This window comes from Eucalyptus grandis, chromosome 3, assembly GCF_016545825.1.
Source record: "Eucalyptus grandis isolate ANBG69807.140 chromosome 3, ASM1654582v1, whole genome shotgun sequence".
Taxonomy (NCBI): Eukaryota; Viridiplantae; Streptophyta; class Magnoliopsida; order Myrtales; family Myrtaceae; genus Eucalyptus; species Eucalyptus grandis.
Genome location: NC_052614.1, coordinates 22,419,807 through 22,437,158, shown reverse-complemented (window position 1 = coordinate 22,437,158; position 17,352 = coordinate 22,419,807). Strand labels below are relative to the sequence as shown.

The following is a 17,352-nucleotide window of genomic DNA, read 5'->3' as shown; positions in this document are numbered from 1 at the left end:
ATAACATACTTATTAAATTAATGAAATTGAAATTATATTTCAATATAAATAATATTTGAATTCTAATTTAAGAAACTTAAAATAAAAAAAAAAAATTTGTTTTTAATTAATCTTATTTTAATTTTTATATTCAACTTTAATTTTATCTTATAATAAAATTCAATCTATAAATCAAATATTTATATTTATTATATATTTGAGGTATTTTTGTATTTAAGATATGTTAGTATAGTTTACTATTTGATAAAATTTTATTAAAGAATGATAAAATGGGAAAAAAATAATAACAAAAGTAATATAAAAAGAGGAAAAATATTTAAAATAAATTAAGGAATAGTGTTATGAGAGATTTTCACCATCTTCGTTTATAAACATTTAGGTTCATTTATAATAATATGCCATTTATATCAAAAAAATGTATATGATATGATATGAATATATCCAACTTTAATATCGCATTTCACCAAATAATTGATAGAATATAAAAAAATCTTTGGATTTCATATCCTATCATATTCAGTTCTATCATGATTAGAAATCTGGACGACTAAATGTAATCTTAATGGTTTGGGTGAACCCAGTTCACTTCAAAATTTGGGCCGGACCCCTTCCCAACCTCAAGCCATTTTACTTTTGAATGACCATACGATTTGAATCGTCAAATAGCTAAGGGCTATTAAAAGCAATTTTTACTTCTCCACCAAAATCTTAAAATAATGAAGCATGTGAACATATGTGTTTATGTGAATATATGTGTTTAAGATTTATATGCTGCAAAAGTAATCAAATGTTTCAAGGTAAAAGAAGTCAATGCCCCCCAACAAAATTTCGATTAAGTAAAGATCTAAAGTATATTTAAACATGCGATAATTGTTATATATCTAATTTGTAGTTACTTTAACATGGATATCTTAACATTAAGATCTTTCATTTGAAAATCAGCTTTTTATTTAATACTGAAGATCTCGAATTAAGTAGCAACATCGAAGTTTAATGTAGCTTTCGTGAAAATATAAATTTGTTCGGACAAAGTCAATAAAGATATTTGTATTTTTGAGTACAATGAGCAGTATATCTTTAACTTTCCACAATGTCTCTAAAAGGGCGACATTGCACTTTCCTTTATTTTCTCGTTTTCCCAAAAGAAAAAGAGAGAAAATTCCAAAGCGAACCGGAATATGGAGAACCGAACCGGCTCTACGCTCGGCTCGGAAGTGAACCCGGTCCGAAAGCCCGCCTCTCTCTTCTCCAGCCGCTCCCTAAAACCCTAATAAAAATCACCTCCATTTCTCCAGAGCCTGCAAAACCCCACCGTCGACGAGCTTCTCTCCGTTCCTCCTCCGATCACGCAGCAGAGAAGAACCGAACGAAGGAGAAGAAATCAATGGCGTCGCCGTCGCTGGACGATGAAGTTGCCAAGAAAGTCCATCGCCAGGTTCGCACGGACTCATCGATTACGCCTTTTTCGGTTTCGAAAAGGCGATTCGATTCGATTCGCTTCGCTTCGCTTCGCTTCGCCTAAAGCCGCTACTAAAAATCTTCCTGGAACGCGCAGGTGGAGTTCTATTTCAGCGACAGCAATCTGCCGCGGGACAACTTTCTCAAGAAGACGATGGGCGAGAGCGAAGACGGGAGTATCCTCCTCCGCTTATGGCATTCTCTGCTCGCGTATTCGCGTCGTTTTTTTTTTTTTTAATAATTTTTTTTCCTTTTTTGGCGCCTGCGAGTTTGGTCGGTTTCGATGAGTCGGGAAGTTCTCTGCTGGTCCGTGGTGTTGAGCTTAACTGTGCTGCAGTGGTCAGTTTAGCGTTGATTTGCTCGTTCACGCGGATGAGAGGCCATCTCGGATTGGAGAACCTGAAGCCTGAAGACATACCGGAGGAAACGGTGAAGGCGGTGGCTGAAGTCCTTCGGAAGTCTGAGTTCCTTAAAATTTCCGAAGATGGTGAGTTCCTCTTTGTGGATACTCTCTTTTTCATTACAATTTAACCCTTTGATTATAATTTTTTTTTTTTTTTGGGTGGTGGGGTCTTTTTAGTGTGTAAGATTGTTAATGAGATAGTGCTGCGATTGGTTTTGGAATATCTTCCACTTGGTTTTAGTAGCTTGAGTGTACATGTTGATGTCGGGAGGGGTATAGAAGGTTTGCTTGTGATCCTACATGCTGATCAATGAGGATATATGAAGCTATATGATTTGCTTTGGATGCATTTAAAATTACTTTCTGGATAGGGAAAGAATGACCTTTGTAAGCGTAGGATCACAGAGAATCGTTTTGTGATGCTAGGGTATTGCACATGCTCTGTCATTTACGTTTTCTTAATCTCTCAGGGACCAGAGTTGGTAGGACCACTGAATTGAAAGCTGAAGAGGTGATCGAGCAAGTAGATACAAGAACCATTGCCGCATCACCGCTAGAGTATAATGTAAAGCTGGAAAATGTGGAATCCTTTTTCGCTCAATTTGCGAAGGTGACAACAGCCTTCCTACTTCTCTGTTTGCATCTCTTTTGGGAGTTAGCATTTCTCATCCCTTGGCATGGTTCCCACATTCGCATTCCTGAGTTTTATGTAGTACTCATTCTACCAGATCTATTCATTTCTGTTGGTTGAATAAGGAGCGTTTCCATGATCCTGTTTGATTATTTTCGGTGGTTATCTGGTTCTCCTTTCTGTTTGGAGTGGTTGAAAGAGCAAGGTTCTAGGACACACAGATAATGCTAGAGCAGCATGCTTATCCTATCTTTTGCCTGAGCACGTGGAAAGCTGCTATAGTCAATAATGTTAAAAAATAACTTGAGCAGCTTATGCCCTTCTCTGGTTATAATTGGGAAGTTTGGCTTGGTCAAGTCTGTTGGTTTGGATTGTTAAACCATTTGGGACGTAAAATTTTGGATTATCTTACAGAGTCAGTGTAGTCTAAGGCGAAAAGCACAATTAAGGTGCTGGCAACCTAAAATGCTAAGGCGAGGCTAAAAAGAAGTGCACGCTCAAGCAAAGCAAGGCGCAATTGGGCAAAAATTTTTAGCATCTAATCTTACACAAGAATAAATTTTATATATATAGATTTTGAACAATATCAAAAGTGTAAATAAATGTTGTGCAGAAAAACTCTGCACTTAGCTGTAGGGATGGAGGAAAATGTAACCCAATCATAATCTCATAAAACTTAGAAGTCTAAAAAACAAAGTCAAACACAAATTTCTTCTAGGTGTAAGTATTACATAATTCTATAAATTTAGTTTTTTGGGTCTCTTTTCCGTCTGTGTTTTTGAAATAGAAGGATAAATGTCATTAAAAAGAAAGACTCCCTAGGGTTTCCATAACCCATGATTTGCATTAGGTGAGCACCTGGCGCCTTGTGCACCTGATGGCTTAGGCAAGAAAAGCATCTGGCTTGTTGAAGGCCCTTGCCTAGACATCACAGAGGTGAAAAATCATCAGCCTACTTTGGTTCTGCGCTTCAGTGTGCACCTTGTGCGCTTTTGACTACAGTGAGAGTTTGGCTTCCGGGTCTTTGCAAAGCACTTGACCTTCTGAATTTTTGCAAAATCTGCTTTTATGCATGTGCTGGATGATTACCAAGTGACTATTATGCCTATGTAGTTAATTGATGTTCCAACCTGACTAGTTCTGTTTGAGATCTTCCATATTTTGAGACATAGTGAGATATAGGGCAAAGTAGAATTTAGAGCTTGAAGAAATAAGTTATGATGCATTCGATTGGGTTTACCTTTTCCTTTTTCTTTAGGGTCTTGTATAGTGCCCTTCTTTTTTTAAATTTGTGAATGTGGACATGGTTCTGAGTCCCTTTATTTCAGGTTAATAGTGTGAGGTTACCTCGCCATGTTGCAGACAAAAGGGTAATTTGTGGCACAGCTTTGGTGGAATTCTCAACCCAGGAAGATGCTGAGAGGGTTTTGAATGAGAGTCTGGCTTATGCAGGAGTTGAATTAGAGCTAAAACCAAAGTAAGTTTTTTCTGTCAGTGTCTCAGAGGGAATTTAGTTTAGTGATCTTTGTTTACCTTCCATGCTATTGGATTGTGTAGCATAAGCTCTAATAACTTTATATATCTATAATTACGAGAATGGTCTATGATGGACCAAGTAATGAAATGCAAGTGCTTAGTTCACTGTAAGTTTACCATCTGTGGAACTTTTTTTTTCTTTTTGTGATGTCTTGATAAATATTTCAGAAAAACTACCCAAGGGTTGATCGTTGTGATAAATCTGTAGAGCTCGATGTGCTGTTTGACTTGATTTTCAGTTTTCAGCTAGAGTGTAAAAGCTCCTATTATATTCTATGATGAGGAAGCCCACTTTAAATTGGTATCCCGAGCCATGAAAAATTCACAATTTCACGAACCCGATAAGACCCAAGTGGGTGGCCTAAGCATGAAGTGGTTTGTAATTGGTGGTTTGAGGAATTGACCTGTGCCATTTGCAGTCTGTTTCTTATTTAAGAAGCCAACTTTGGGTTTTAAAAAGCTTCAATTAGTTTTGAAACTTTGAAGTTTCCTTATATATCGTTGCACTATTTTGGGCACTTTGTGAAAAGATACATCGCACTGTCATTCTCTTTGCACTCAAATAAATTTGTGCTAGCAAGATGGATGGTTGTGCTAACATTGTGATTTAGATACTTCGCTTGGAGAGGATTTTTGTAAGATTTTTGGACTTTACTTGTTTGGTGTTGGATTATCATAGTCAGGAGATCTTTTTATGATTGACTAATTACTATTAACATTGGGAAGTTGGGCAAATGTGATGAGTATTCATGCTATCGTTGTAGTTTACATATTTCGCTGGAAAATTTCTTAAGCTTTTCGCCAGTTTACTTGTGCTTGGTGTTGGAAAATCATAGTCCTGAGATTTGAGGAGTGACTAGATTCTGGCATCCCGCACCCTAACCATGTCTCCATATCTTTTGTCAATCCAGTTGCTGGAAAAGAGAGACTATCCACATTTGGTAAACTGTGTTAGTAAACTGTAGTTGCTAGAAGAGACATTAGCTTGATACAGTTAAGGGTCTAGAGCTGGCTGTTGTACTGTAATGTTCAATTTGAATGGCAAATCCCCTTCTGTAGCTGTTAGCACCTTTTCCCATGTCTTGTGGTGTTGAAGGATCTGTTGAATTGATAGTGCTGGGTTTGTGGATGAGGTCATGTTGTTGTATGTATGGCTAATGCCTCCATGCCCTTCAGGAAGGATTTTGATGCTGAAAGAGCAAAAATGATGGAAGATTTTGAGAATGCTCCTCCCGTGAGTTCAAACAACAAGAATGATTCAGATCCACAGCAGAAGTAAGACATTGCCTCTTGACTGCAGAGGTTACGTTTGTGTTTTCTATTTCCTACGTTCTTCAAATATATTGAGCATGATGACATCCACTCTCTTATGGTTGCAGCTACCCAAAAGGTTTACTTGTTGCATTCACATTGAAGCGCATTGGAGAAGAAGGTTCTGCTGGGGAAAATGACACTCATGAGCCAGCAGCAAGTGATAACATAGATGGGTCAAATGTTGACGAGTCTAAAGATTCTTCAGAGAATGTCAATGCTGAAGCTGATCAGACGGCATCAGAACATGTCGATGATGATGCTGGGCTGCAGAAAGATACAACAGAAGGTGAAAATAATGGTCTAGAGAGTAGCAAAAAGGAGCGTGACAATGGAGAGCAGTCTGCTGAAGGTGCCTCACATAAGGATGGAGAGAAGGAGAGATCTTCCACCTCCTTTAAAAAGGACATGGATGTGGTGATGCGTGAGGATCTGAAGAGTGTCTTTGGGAGGTTTGGCACTGTTAAGGTACTTCGCTCATTTTCTAGTTCTTTCTGGTTTGTGGAGATGCGCTGATTTGCTTATCTAGTTGTGATTAATAAGAGGAAATTATTGCGTGTACTTTTCAGTTACCTTTAAAGCTGGAGACATCCTTCCTTTTCTTTCTTTAAATGCAAAGGCCGGTAGCCTGATAATGCTTTGGTCATCTAATTAGTGGCTCCTTGAACAGGAGAATTTCTTTTGTTGAGTGATGTAGTAATCTTATTCCGTTTATCTAACTACTTGTGATGGTTCTGTGTTTCTGAAGTATGTTGACTTCAAGATGGGAGATACTTCAGGTCACATACGGTTTGAAGAACCTGAAGGAGCTCAAAAAGCTCGCGCTGCGGCAGTTCTTGCTGAAGAAGGGGGTCTTTTAGTTAAAAACTACATTGCCACGTTGGAACCTGTTACAGGTAGATAGTGACTTTCGTTTTTCTTAGTGCTGCTTGTTTCCTTCCATTGATGACGGTATTCTCATGGAAAAATTTGTGGCCACTTACCATATTGAGTTTTCATCTAGTTTCCTTTTGATACAAATGTTTGTTAGAGTCTATTTCAAGTTTCCTCTGCAATTTCAAGACTGAAGGTATAGCCCTATGGAAGTATAATACTAATAGTTTCAGTGATAGGAACTGTGAAGTTGGCGAGTCTTTGTTATGTGTAATAAACTGTAAAATAGACTTGGATATGCTCTTTGATTAAAAGCCTTTTCTTAATTCCCTTTGCCAACACCTCATCATGATGAGATGGTATCTTTGTCGTGGTTAGATGTAAAGTTTTTAATTGATATTTATCTTTGAGTTGTTTAAATCTGCACAATTGATCTCTTTTCCAATTTTTGGTAAATTCTTCAGATGATGTTATTGCCTGAGCAGATGCAAATTTTTCGATAGTCTGTTAGGTCTCAATTCTTTTCATCAGCATTAGATCTTAAGCTTTTTCTGATGTGAAACTTTCACATATGTGGGTGAAAATGCAATAATTTGCAAATTGTTGCACAATGTTTGTACGATCTGCTAATCTCATTCTTGCAGGTGAGGTGGAAAAGGAGTACTGGGCCCTACTTCGTGGTAGCCAGGACAAATTTCGGGATGCTAGGGGTGGACGAGGAAGGTTAGTATGCACCTGGCGCAGTTATCTCTCTCTCTCTCTCTCTCTCTCTTTCTCTTGTAATGATAGAACTTTTTTCCTCTCAGAGGAGGAAGACATTTTAGAGGTGGGAAGCATGCTCGCTCGAGAGGGAATGACTCCGGCTTTAACCGTGCAAACAAATCTCAGAAGGTAGGCTAATGGAAGTCGAAGGACCAAACTTATAAATCAATTTTGGACCGGTTTTGTAGAATTGCTTGGATCCTCCCGGCAATCTGTCTTCTTTTGCTGCGAAGTTACTCTGGCCGAGCACTGTACGAGAATGTCTATCTATTGTACTCTTTTACTGAAGGAATCAGAGTTTTTGAGCTTTTAATTATCCTTCTCGTTATCTATCTTGGTGGTAGTTGGAGCTTTACGGTCTTTGAATCGTCCAATGTGCTCCTCAGTAAAACCACTTCTTCGCCTCTCTGGGCTTGCGACGCTGAGTCATAGTCAGGTCACTTTGCTTACGGCTTGCCTCTGGTCAGTTGGTCGTTCTATAAATGGCAAGAATGCCAAACTCCTATGCAGTACATCTACGGAAATTGCCAATGCTTGAAATGTTATCATTGAGATGTAATGGACTGCATCCTCAATGAATCCAATTGTGGAAGTCATGCCAGGTCATTTGTTGAGTTCGTCTAAGGACAAAGCTCTAGTTGAACATCTGAAAACAGAGTTGCTTTGCTTTGTTTTGACAGTTTCTTAATCTCACCTGCAAAATAGGTGTTAAATTCATATATGATATATTTTTCTTTTGAATTGGGTTAATATGGTCATTTCAAATTTGAAGAACTTACTTTTTATGGACATTAAAATTTAAGGTCTAAAATGAATGAGTCCAAACAAGTTTAATTTAGAATCCATTTTCAACCTATTAGCACGTTTGATAATACTTTTATTTTTTTTATTATATTTCTGGGAATAATTTTTAAGTATTTTAAGTTGTTTAGTATAATTGTCCAAAATTTCAATTCTTGGAATAAAATTGCATTTGGTATTGTTATCAAAATTTTTAATACTAATAAAAATTTTTATAATTTTTTTTTTTTTTGTAAATAATTTTTAATAATTTTATTACTTTTTTTCTTTTCTTTCTCTTCTTCTTCTCTTTCAAGTCTGTTGGTCACCGGTCTTGGGATGAGGGCTGGCAACCTCGTCGAGTGTCGCCGGCCCTCGGCAAAGCCGACCTCGTTGAGCGAGCTCGCTTGTGGTTAGTTGAGAGGCTTGCTTGTGGGGGAGAGGCGAGTGAGGTTCGCCTAGCCATCGACAAGCTTGTCTCGCCTAGTTTGACAAGCTCGCGAATCTCGCCCAACCATGGGGACTCGCCGTGGTGGATGGCAACGGTGGCGGTGATAGCAGTTAAAGAAAAAGAAAGAGGAAGAAAAAAAAAATAAAAATAAAAAGAGATAAAATAGGTTGGCTTGATTCTAAAATTGTTTCGAAACAAAAATTAATTTTTTTATTTTTATTTTTGAATATGTTCCAAATTTACTTCTGAAATAAAAAATAGAAATTTGTTCATAGAAACAAAAATTTTATCGAATGGAAATTTATGTTCCAAATTTTCTCCCGATAACAAAATAATAAAAATTGTTAAGTTACCAAAGAGTCTAAGGTGCAGACTTTCTTCTCTCTCTCTTTGCTCTCTCCTAACTAGTCGTCGTCTTCTCTTCCTCCTGCCTAGTTTTCGATGCCTCCTTCGTGCCTCAACCTCTTGTTTGGCGCTTCGAGTTTTTTGATCCACTTTTTTGAATTGACAATGGGCGCTTTTGGATTAGATCATGCCCCAAGTACGAGGATGAGGGACAACGTGTCTCGTACGAGCTTTGTGCTCGAGGAGCAACTGGTTTTTGCGGAGGTCCTCAACAAAGCGGGAGAAGCTTAATGATATGCGAAGGGCGGGGCTGGACGTGGGCGAAGGAGCGCCGGAAGTAGGCGTTGAAGGAGCAGCCTATTTTGATTCGAATGAGACAACGGATATGAGCACCATCACGGCACTGTGTTAGCTAGCGCTTCTTGCCTCGAGGTTTCAAAGCCTTTTGATCGAGCAATGTATGCGTGTTGCAGAGGTTGTTCATGATTTGAAATCGAGGGTCTCTTTAATGGCCAAAAATCAGAGGAACGAGGCCGAGGTCTGTGGAGAACGGAGTGTTGATTGTTCAAGCCGGAGCCTTAGCCGGGGGCTGCGGAGGGCGGAGGTGAGAATGGGGATTCATCGGGAGCAGAGCTTCGTGTACCCGGTGGCCAGGCAGCTGCGACGATTCAGGAGGGTGCTGGCGCAGAAGGAGGGACGGAGTCGCGCAAGGTTTGTCTAGATATTTTTCCTTTATCTTTTTTTATATAATTTCAATTTGCTAAATGCTTAGGTTGCTATAATTTTTAAAAAAATGAGTGGATTAGTCTGGAGTTAGGTTGGCCAATGGTCTTTTATATTATGTAGAAAATAAATTGATTTATACGAGTTAAATTAGTGAATTTGAATTGAACCTATTTATAACCTGCTCAAACCCAACCTAACTTGACCCACCTATTTACCACCTCTACCGGTACTAGCAAAAGGCAAGTAAACTTGCAAGGGACGAGAAAATCCTACTCCAGGCTTGCCCTTCCTGCAAGTAGGAAGCCCTTGATCGCCGCAAATTTGGATGTCTCCTCTTGGAACTGACCGTGACAGAAAAGAAAATGAATGCACAACCCAACAACTTGGCATCACATCTCATTTAGTCTTTCCTCAAATTGACGGGGAATTCTTAATATTCTGCCAATAACACGTCTTTAAATTCCGGTTCTCAGCTCAAAAGAGGACGTTTCAAATGCCTGACTCGTCGTCAGGGTCAGATTATTCAAACCCGATACAAGCAAGAGTTCAGCAAAATTGTAAGGAACTAATCACGTCCCGGTCAAGGACGTGCACGGTTACAACAATCATGCTTGTCAGCATTTAGGAAGCACGGGTAACAGCTGCATGGATGGCATCTGCCAGATGAGGAACTGTCCTCGAGCTCAGACCTGCCATGCTGATTCTCCTGCACGTTTAATATAAGAAAAAAAACTATGAGAAAAAATGGATTTCCTTTTGACTTTGCGCACACTAATCGTGTTCTAGTGTTGGGTTTCACGTTGAAGAGTGTAGTTTAAATGTTAAATCAGTGGTTATAACCAAAGAAACTTCAGAGGAAGCACTTGTGGAAAAGGGCATACTGCTAGGAAAAAAAAAAAAAGCATGAGAATGCTCTTATAACGGGAGGTGCCAGACAAGATAAAAGTATGGAATCATGATGGCATACTGGTAAAGCAACTATGGCGCACTGCGAATGGAAGGAATAGTCGAGTATAAGAGAAACCAACCAGCAGGGTATAGAATACATTACCCGTCAGATGTCATATAGATATGATATTCTTGCCTCATAAATGCAACTTGCTCCGAGTTCAGTCCGGTGAAAGTAAACATGCCAATCTGCTTGATTATGTGACTCCAGTCACCAGGAGTGCCTATGAAAAACAGTAACCTTTGAGCCTTGTAGAGTGCAGAAATGCCAAAAAAAAAAAATAAAAAATGGTGAAATGCAATCAATGTCATAAGTATACCCGACTCAGGCAGGCTCAAACATATTTAAAATGGTTCAGATATCTAATTAGGAACTACAGATACTAATTCTAAACTATTTCCCCCGTGTTTGTTAGAGTCAGCGTACAACATTTTTTTCATCCAACCAGCTCACTCTTAAAGAGTCCAAGGTAAACCAGGCAATTTTAGGCCTACTACAGCTTCATCAACAAAATATATGAGAAGCTATATTTGTAAATGCAGGAGCATCGATCAGGGATACTGGCATTAGATGCAATGAAATGATAAGATAATATCCCTAAGAGTAAACTTGCGAAATATAAGCATTTTACTATGAAAATTCCATAGACCTATAAAACAAAGATGTAGTTGGAAAAATCAACACATTTGGTAAGTCGAATAATCTGATTGCATCAGTAAATTATTCCTCTTGCAAACAAAAGCAGCAAGTAATAGTTATAGTATGAGTGAGTTTTGAGTTAAATTGGGCAAAGAGATGTGAAGTGAACCCACCCAAAAAAGTATATGATAGTAAAAGAAAAGTCAGACCTTAGTGGAGACATTTGCCCCACTGGAATTCATGAGATGCTGTCTCGCTTGGCTGCCAAAATGCATGACATATTGTGCACATTCAGGAGGAAGGGATAGACAAGGAGGGAGAAATCACAGGTTTTGCTGTCTCAATTAATTTAGGTTCATTGAAGAACTGCAGTGCACAACACACAGAAGTGACGACTGACATAACCAAACAGCTAAGAGTAGTAAGCTAAACAACAGTACATCGACATAGCTGAGCAAGTTCAATTCAGCAGACATAAAACTCCAAAAAAGCACCCACCTCTGGTCTTCAAGGCTTCAAAAAGTTGATGACGCATGCTTATAATGCGGTCAGCCATTGCCTTCAATTCAATAGTCCATTCATTGTACATGTCCCTGCAAATATGAGGTAGACATATTTGACTGAAACCATATTTCTAGTTCCCACCAAAAAAAGAAAAGAAAAGGACTGACACTTGAGGAACTGTATTTTAGTACAAGCCACCAGAGTAGAAAGAAAAATAAAGAGAAATCAGTGGTCAGAGAAGTAAATTGGTCAACTTCTTTTGAGTATATAAAGAATATTTGAAATACAAGTTATGGCAGGGCACTTGTAGTGTCAGCACAAAAATCAACTCCTTACTTGTCCCTGAGGATTGTGGCAACAATAGAGGCTCCATGAAGAGGAGGATTAGAATACATAGGCCGAATTACAAGTTTCAGTTGACTCTCGACCTTGCCAGCAACATCAGATGTTTTGCATACCTATAGATTAAAATGGGAGGTCAAACATCAGGACCAGCAGTCAATATTCAACTCAAATATAGACATGAAAAATAAATCAGTCATTCTGTCATTTTTCAATTACAAAAGTGTAAGCTATATTAGAAAGTGAAATTCAAGCAAGCAAACTTTCAAATAGATTATCTACTGGAAATGAAACATGGTTTTGTGTCAGTTTTCAACAGTTGAAAAAGGACAGGATAGATCATACAATGCTTAGGGCTCCAACACGCTCTCCATAGAGCCCCATGTTTTTCGCATAGCTTTGTGCTACCAGGCACTCACCACCATCAGCCACAAACATACGAACAGATTGTGCATCAGCATCAAGACTTCCACTGGCAAAACCCTAGGGTTTCAAGAGAGAATTTTAAACCAAGATAAGAATTTCTTCAGTTGTTTCATACAAAACGATGTATCCATCCTAAGTATATTAATTTGTTAGAAAACCCACCTGATAGGCACTGTCAAAGAAAGGTAACAACTGTTTTGATCTCATCAACTGCCTTATCTGCTCCCATTGTTCAACAGTTGGGTCAACACCAGTTGGGTTATGAGCGCAGGCATGTAGGAGGACAACTGCCCCAGATGGGGCAGACCCAAGATCTTCTAGCAGGCCTACAACACATTAGAGACTAGATTGTTATACTCTAGAAAAGGAAATCTATCCATGAAATCAACAAAACAATCAAATGTGCATATCTGCCTGCGATTATATATGAATATACTGAGCGAGCTTAGTAATAGGCTAGCTAAAAAGTTCACTCACCTTGGAAGTCCAGTCCACGTGTTGCAGGATCATAATATCGATAGTATTTTACAGATAATCCAGCAAGAGTAAAAACTTTCGGGTGGTTCCCCCAGGTTGGTTGGGGAATGTATATTGTGCGCTGCACAAAAACCAAGCAAATGTTTTTAACAGATGAATCTTTAGTAAGTGTATAATCTAGTTATTTTGATTCCGTGAAAAATGAATAAATGGATAAATAAATAGTGCTATACCTCATGGTAATGCCTTGCCAAAAACTCACCACCAACTCTCAGTGATCCTGTGCCTGACAAACACTGCACAGTGGTGACCCTGTTCTCCTGAATAGCGGGGCTGTTCAACAGCATAAAAGGTGCAACCCCCAAAGGAAGTAAAACTAAGATGAGAATTTAGTCAAATGATCGAATTACGTCGAACATATGATGCTAAGTGAACTTTTCTACCTGTTGGCACCACAGATGAGCTTTGCACTCAATTTATTGAACTCTGCCAATCCAATAATTGGAAGATACTCCTTCACACGTGATCTGAATTAACGAATTTACAATCAACAAATCACAGTGATAGGCCTAAACTCCATTACAAACAGAAAATATCAAAGCAGACAACTCACGGATCATTAACAAGAGACTGCTCTGCCTGTCTGACTACACTAAGGACGAGAGGTTTTCCTTCCTGTCATTCACATAAATAGACAGCTAAAGGTTGCATCAGGATAGACATTATGCAGTCTTCCAACAATTTAATTTTCTTATTAAGAAGAACAACTTGCTGTGCACTAAGTCAACCCTGAGATCAGGTAAACATTGCACCACTTTTGCAACTTTAATAAATCTGGAACAAAAGCTCATGAGTCACTTATGCAGCTGAGTAACAAGCACAAAGATCCCTCTTTTTACTCATAAAAAGAAAAAAAGACCCATCTTTTTATCAGAAACCTTAGAAGATTGGTTTTGAGATGACAATCCAAACTAACATATATCTAAAGGTAGCGCCTATCAGGATTCACTGCTTATTGGCTGTTAATGCCCACCGAGTCACCAGCAAAAGAGCATAAATCACCAAGCAGCAATTTGTATTTATCCAATATCATGCTGAAGCAAAACCTATCCATTGCTGTGCATGAACCTGAGCACACTCTAGCAGGGACTGCCGACAATCGCCACCACTGACTTTTGGTCAAATTATAAATGTTATCTACTATTTTTCAATTATATATCAATTCTGCCCACACAACATTTCTGAAAGAAGCATTCAGATAAGCTACTGCTTTCAGCATACTTCCTTCATTTTGCCCATCTTTAAGAATTCTGGCAGACATTATATAATTATGGAAAGCTACTAGCTAGCAACAATCATCGAGCAGACTGTGTTTGAAGTAAATGAGCTGTATCATAATTGCTCGAATCAATAAAATCTATGACCTTGCACTCTAGAGAAGCAAATTATTGGCAGAAAATTTTCCTCATATGATGTTGAACGGAGAAAAAGGGGGGAAAACATCCATACCCATGAAACACATACACTGGGTATCTAATTTGCACCTGTGAATGTCTTAAGTCCAACAAGATACATCATATTGACATAGATGGAAGATAGTTTACCTCCGTACGGTAGGCGCCGACTCCCAAATTCAACTTGTTTGGGCTAGTATCTTTGTTATACGCGACAGTCACCTGTTCAAGCACAATAGGCCAAAGTTTTCGCAGTCAAGGCGTATGAGACAAAACAAGTCTAGAAAAGAAACGATCAACACGATGAAACTTGGCAAACAGAGCCGGGGTTCAGAAACAGAATCTCAGAGCCCGGCGTATCACGTCCGTAAAGACAAGACGAACTCCAAAGATGCCGAAATCAAAGCAAGCAGCGTCTCGGCGCATTCGACTCGCTCATTAGTTTAGAAAAGAAACAAGAAAAACTAACAGCGGCGCGAACGAGTCTTAGCAATCAGTCGAGCATCTTCACGCAGCTCGCGACGAGCGGCGATCGCGCACCTAAACACCTCACAAAATCAAACATTTCGCACGAGTTCTCGATCCTTAAACCGTACTATCAAGAACTACATCGCCGGAGGTGGAAAAAAGCACTCCAAAAGCCGCAGCCAAACATCGCGACCGAACTCGATACCGCCAAGTCTCCTCGACACATAAAGGCGATCCGCAGCCGACCGGACGCATCGCGAAATGGAGATCAAAACCGCCGGCATCATCGCGACCGCACGCGACGTCGCTTTTCCTAGTCCGGCGTCCCTCGAAAAACACACGAAGATCGCGCGGGAGACAGACATAGTGAGAGGGAGAGAGAGTGAGATTTACCCCGAGGATAGGATCTTCGGGAGCGCGGACGACGTGATGGAAGACGGAATCGGCCATGGGGAGAAGGAGGAGCAGCAGCGGCGAAGAAGAAGAAGAAGATCGGTGCCCGCGCGCGCACGAAGTTTCCTCGACCGGAAAAGCGATCGATCGCTGTGGAGGAAGGCGACGGTGGTGGCGAAATGTATATAAATAGCGACGGTAACGGGCGACCGACGGTGACGGTGGGTCGCGGTAAATCTGTGGGTTCCCTTCCCTCTGTTTTCTGCTTACCTTTTTATTCTTTCGATGGCACGCCTACATGTCGTCTGAAACCAGAAAAAAACACACCCCCCCCCTTCCGCCAAAAACAAATACCGATACTACGTAAGATCGAAATTGGTATATTTATGTCAAATTACTTTAAATTAATTTTTGATAATGAAAAAATCTATATTAATATATTCATGACAAATTTACCTTCTCAAATTAATCTATTTCTCTGATAAAAAAAAAAATCTATTTGCAAAGAATTAACTATTCCTTGAATTTCCATAAAATTGGATTCATAATATGAAAAATTCTAAATTGATACTCATATGACAAATGAAAAGTAAAATGTGTAATTGAATTTAATAATTTGACGATAAAATTTAATTAAAACTAACGGAAGATTAATTTGTTACATGTGTATTAATTTGAAATTTTTTGTAGTTAGAAAATTGATTTAAAGTAAATTTGTCATGAAGTTTTTTTTGATGGTATTTATTAATCTTAAGAATGTTTTGACAAAAAAGACCCAAAAAATAATAGTGCTAAATGTTTTTAAAAAACAATGCTAAATATACAGCTGTCCACGATTATTTAATTAGATAAATCACATCGAGACCGTCATCCTTCTATTTTTTATTTTTTTGGTACCGTATTATCTGTGTGTGTATATATAATACTATATATAGATATATAGACAGTTGACCTGTATGTACAAGTACTCGTCCGCCTCTTCGCTTATGCGGCGAGCGGACGCGCGTGGTCTTCCTGCGTAATCAAATCCTCATCGTTTATTCTCTCTTTGGAGGTGGCAGATACGAATGGGTATCTTCAGATGTGCGAGGCAGAGGATCCCAGCTCGAGCACGTGTGATCCATCCCATGGGTAGCTAGATATCAAAATGAATGAAAGCCTAATCCAACAGCCCTCCGATTCATTCCTCAAACGAGAATGGACGGCGATGCGGCGACTCGCGAGTGATGTCGCGGTTTCTCCACAGTACGTGCGAGGCAGAGATCGCAACTCGAGCACGTGGGATTTGAACGGGTAGCTAGAGCCTCGCGACAGTACCAGGGGCCGACGTGGTCGTAGATAGTAGTAGAGGTGACTAGGGTAGGTAACTTAAGAATTAAATCGGTGAGAACCTGTAGATTCCAAGTTTCAAAGTACGCAAGTAGATTCCAAGTTTCAAAAAAATGAAGAACATATTTCAACGAGTAAGTTTAAGATTCGTAGTTGGAGAAACCTGGAATCTAGAATCCGAAACTCATAACCTACAATTTGGAACACGTTTTAATATTTTTCTTGATTCATGTCTTCGTGCGATCTTCCGATATTCCATGTTCGATGATGAGTGTATAATCTGAAAATACTAGTCCGAGTTTCCATTTTATGGCTAAGATTTTTATTTTATTAATATTCATATCTTTTAAGCATCTAAATGTAAATTATGATTAGTTAATTGGAATCGTTCATATAATAATATAATTGGGACCTGGATAAACCTTAAAGCCTATGATAAAATAGGTTCCAAATTCTAGGATATATAAGATAGATTTCAAGTTTAAAAAAAAATGAGGAATTTGTTCCAATGGATAGTTTTCAAGTTTCAAGTAGAACTTGTACGGAATTTAGATTCGTTTATCCCTACTTCTATTTAGTTGAATTCCTTGCCAAGAATTAATTTTTTTTTTTCCTGTTGATAGTTTTGCTCATCCTGTATTCTCTTTTATGAATGGCAAGCTTGTTTATTATTATTACGTTCATTTTTGTTTTATTTAATTGAAAATGAAAAAAAAAAAACTGTTGGACCCTACAACCGACCTTAGAACCTGTGATAAGATAGATTCCAAGTTCTAAGTTCCAACGGGTAGGTTTCAGGTTTTCTTAGGTAGGTTTCGGATCTCAAAAAATGAGGAATGAGGGTAGGTTCCAGGTTTAAGGTGAAACCTATAAAGAACCTGGAATCGCTCACTCCTAAATGGTAGCCAATGGGTGCTTCCATCAATGAGGGCTGTCCTTGATAATCCACTTGTGGGCCACATAGTAGTAGTATTGTGTTCTTTATTTTTACTTGTTGATACCCATAAGCCTCACCCCTTGTTGGGAGTGAATATTTTTCTTTCTCACTACCGGTGAATACCAACGATTTTCACACTAAAGAGACACTGAAAGTTG

General features: G+C 38.9%; 2 protein-coding genes across 2 annotated transcripts; one reads left to right on the top strand and one right to left on the bottom strand.

Moving 5' to 3' along the window:
• The first annotated feature begins 1,284 nt into the window (after positions 1-1,284).
• On the top strand, positions 1,285-7,302 carry LOC104436946 (la protein 1). Its single transcript, XM_010049803.3, has 10 exons — positions 1,285-1,435; positions 1,556-1,634; positions 1,796-1,945; positions 2,332-2,471; positions 3,821-3,969; positions 5,205-5,303; positions 5,408-5,807; positions 6,088-6,235; positions 6,857-6,935; positions 7,019-7,302. The coding sequence occupies exons 1-10, from the start codon at positions 1,385-1,387 to the stop codon at positions 7,110-7,112; spliced, it is 1,389 nt and encodes a 462-aa protein (XP_010048105.2). The 5' UTR covers positions 1,285-1,384; the 3' UTR covers positions 7,113-7,302.
• Positions 7,303-9,643: 2,341 nt separating this feature from the next.
• On the bottom strand, positions 9,644-15,117 carry LOC104436947 (aspartate aminotransferase, cytoplasmic). The gene is made up of 12 exons (XM_010049805.3): positions 14,929-15,117; positions 14,218-14,289; positions 13,227-13,288; positions 13,057-13,140; positions 12,847-12,946; positions 12,614-12,734; positions 12,299-12,462; positions 12,056-12,193; positions 11,705-11,826; positions 11,363-11,457; positions 10,328-10,448; positions 9,644-9,982 (listed from the first exon to the last, which is right to left on the bottom strand). Exons 1-12 carry the CDS (start codon positions 14,983-14,985, stop codon positions 9,898-9,900), a joined length of 1,221 nt encoding a protein of 406 aa, XP_010048107.2. The 5' UTR covers positions 14,986-15,117; the 3' UTR covers positions 9,644-9,897.
• Positions 15,118-17,352: the final 2,235 nt, after the last annotated feature.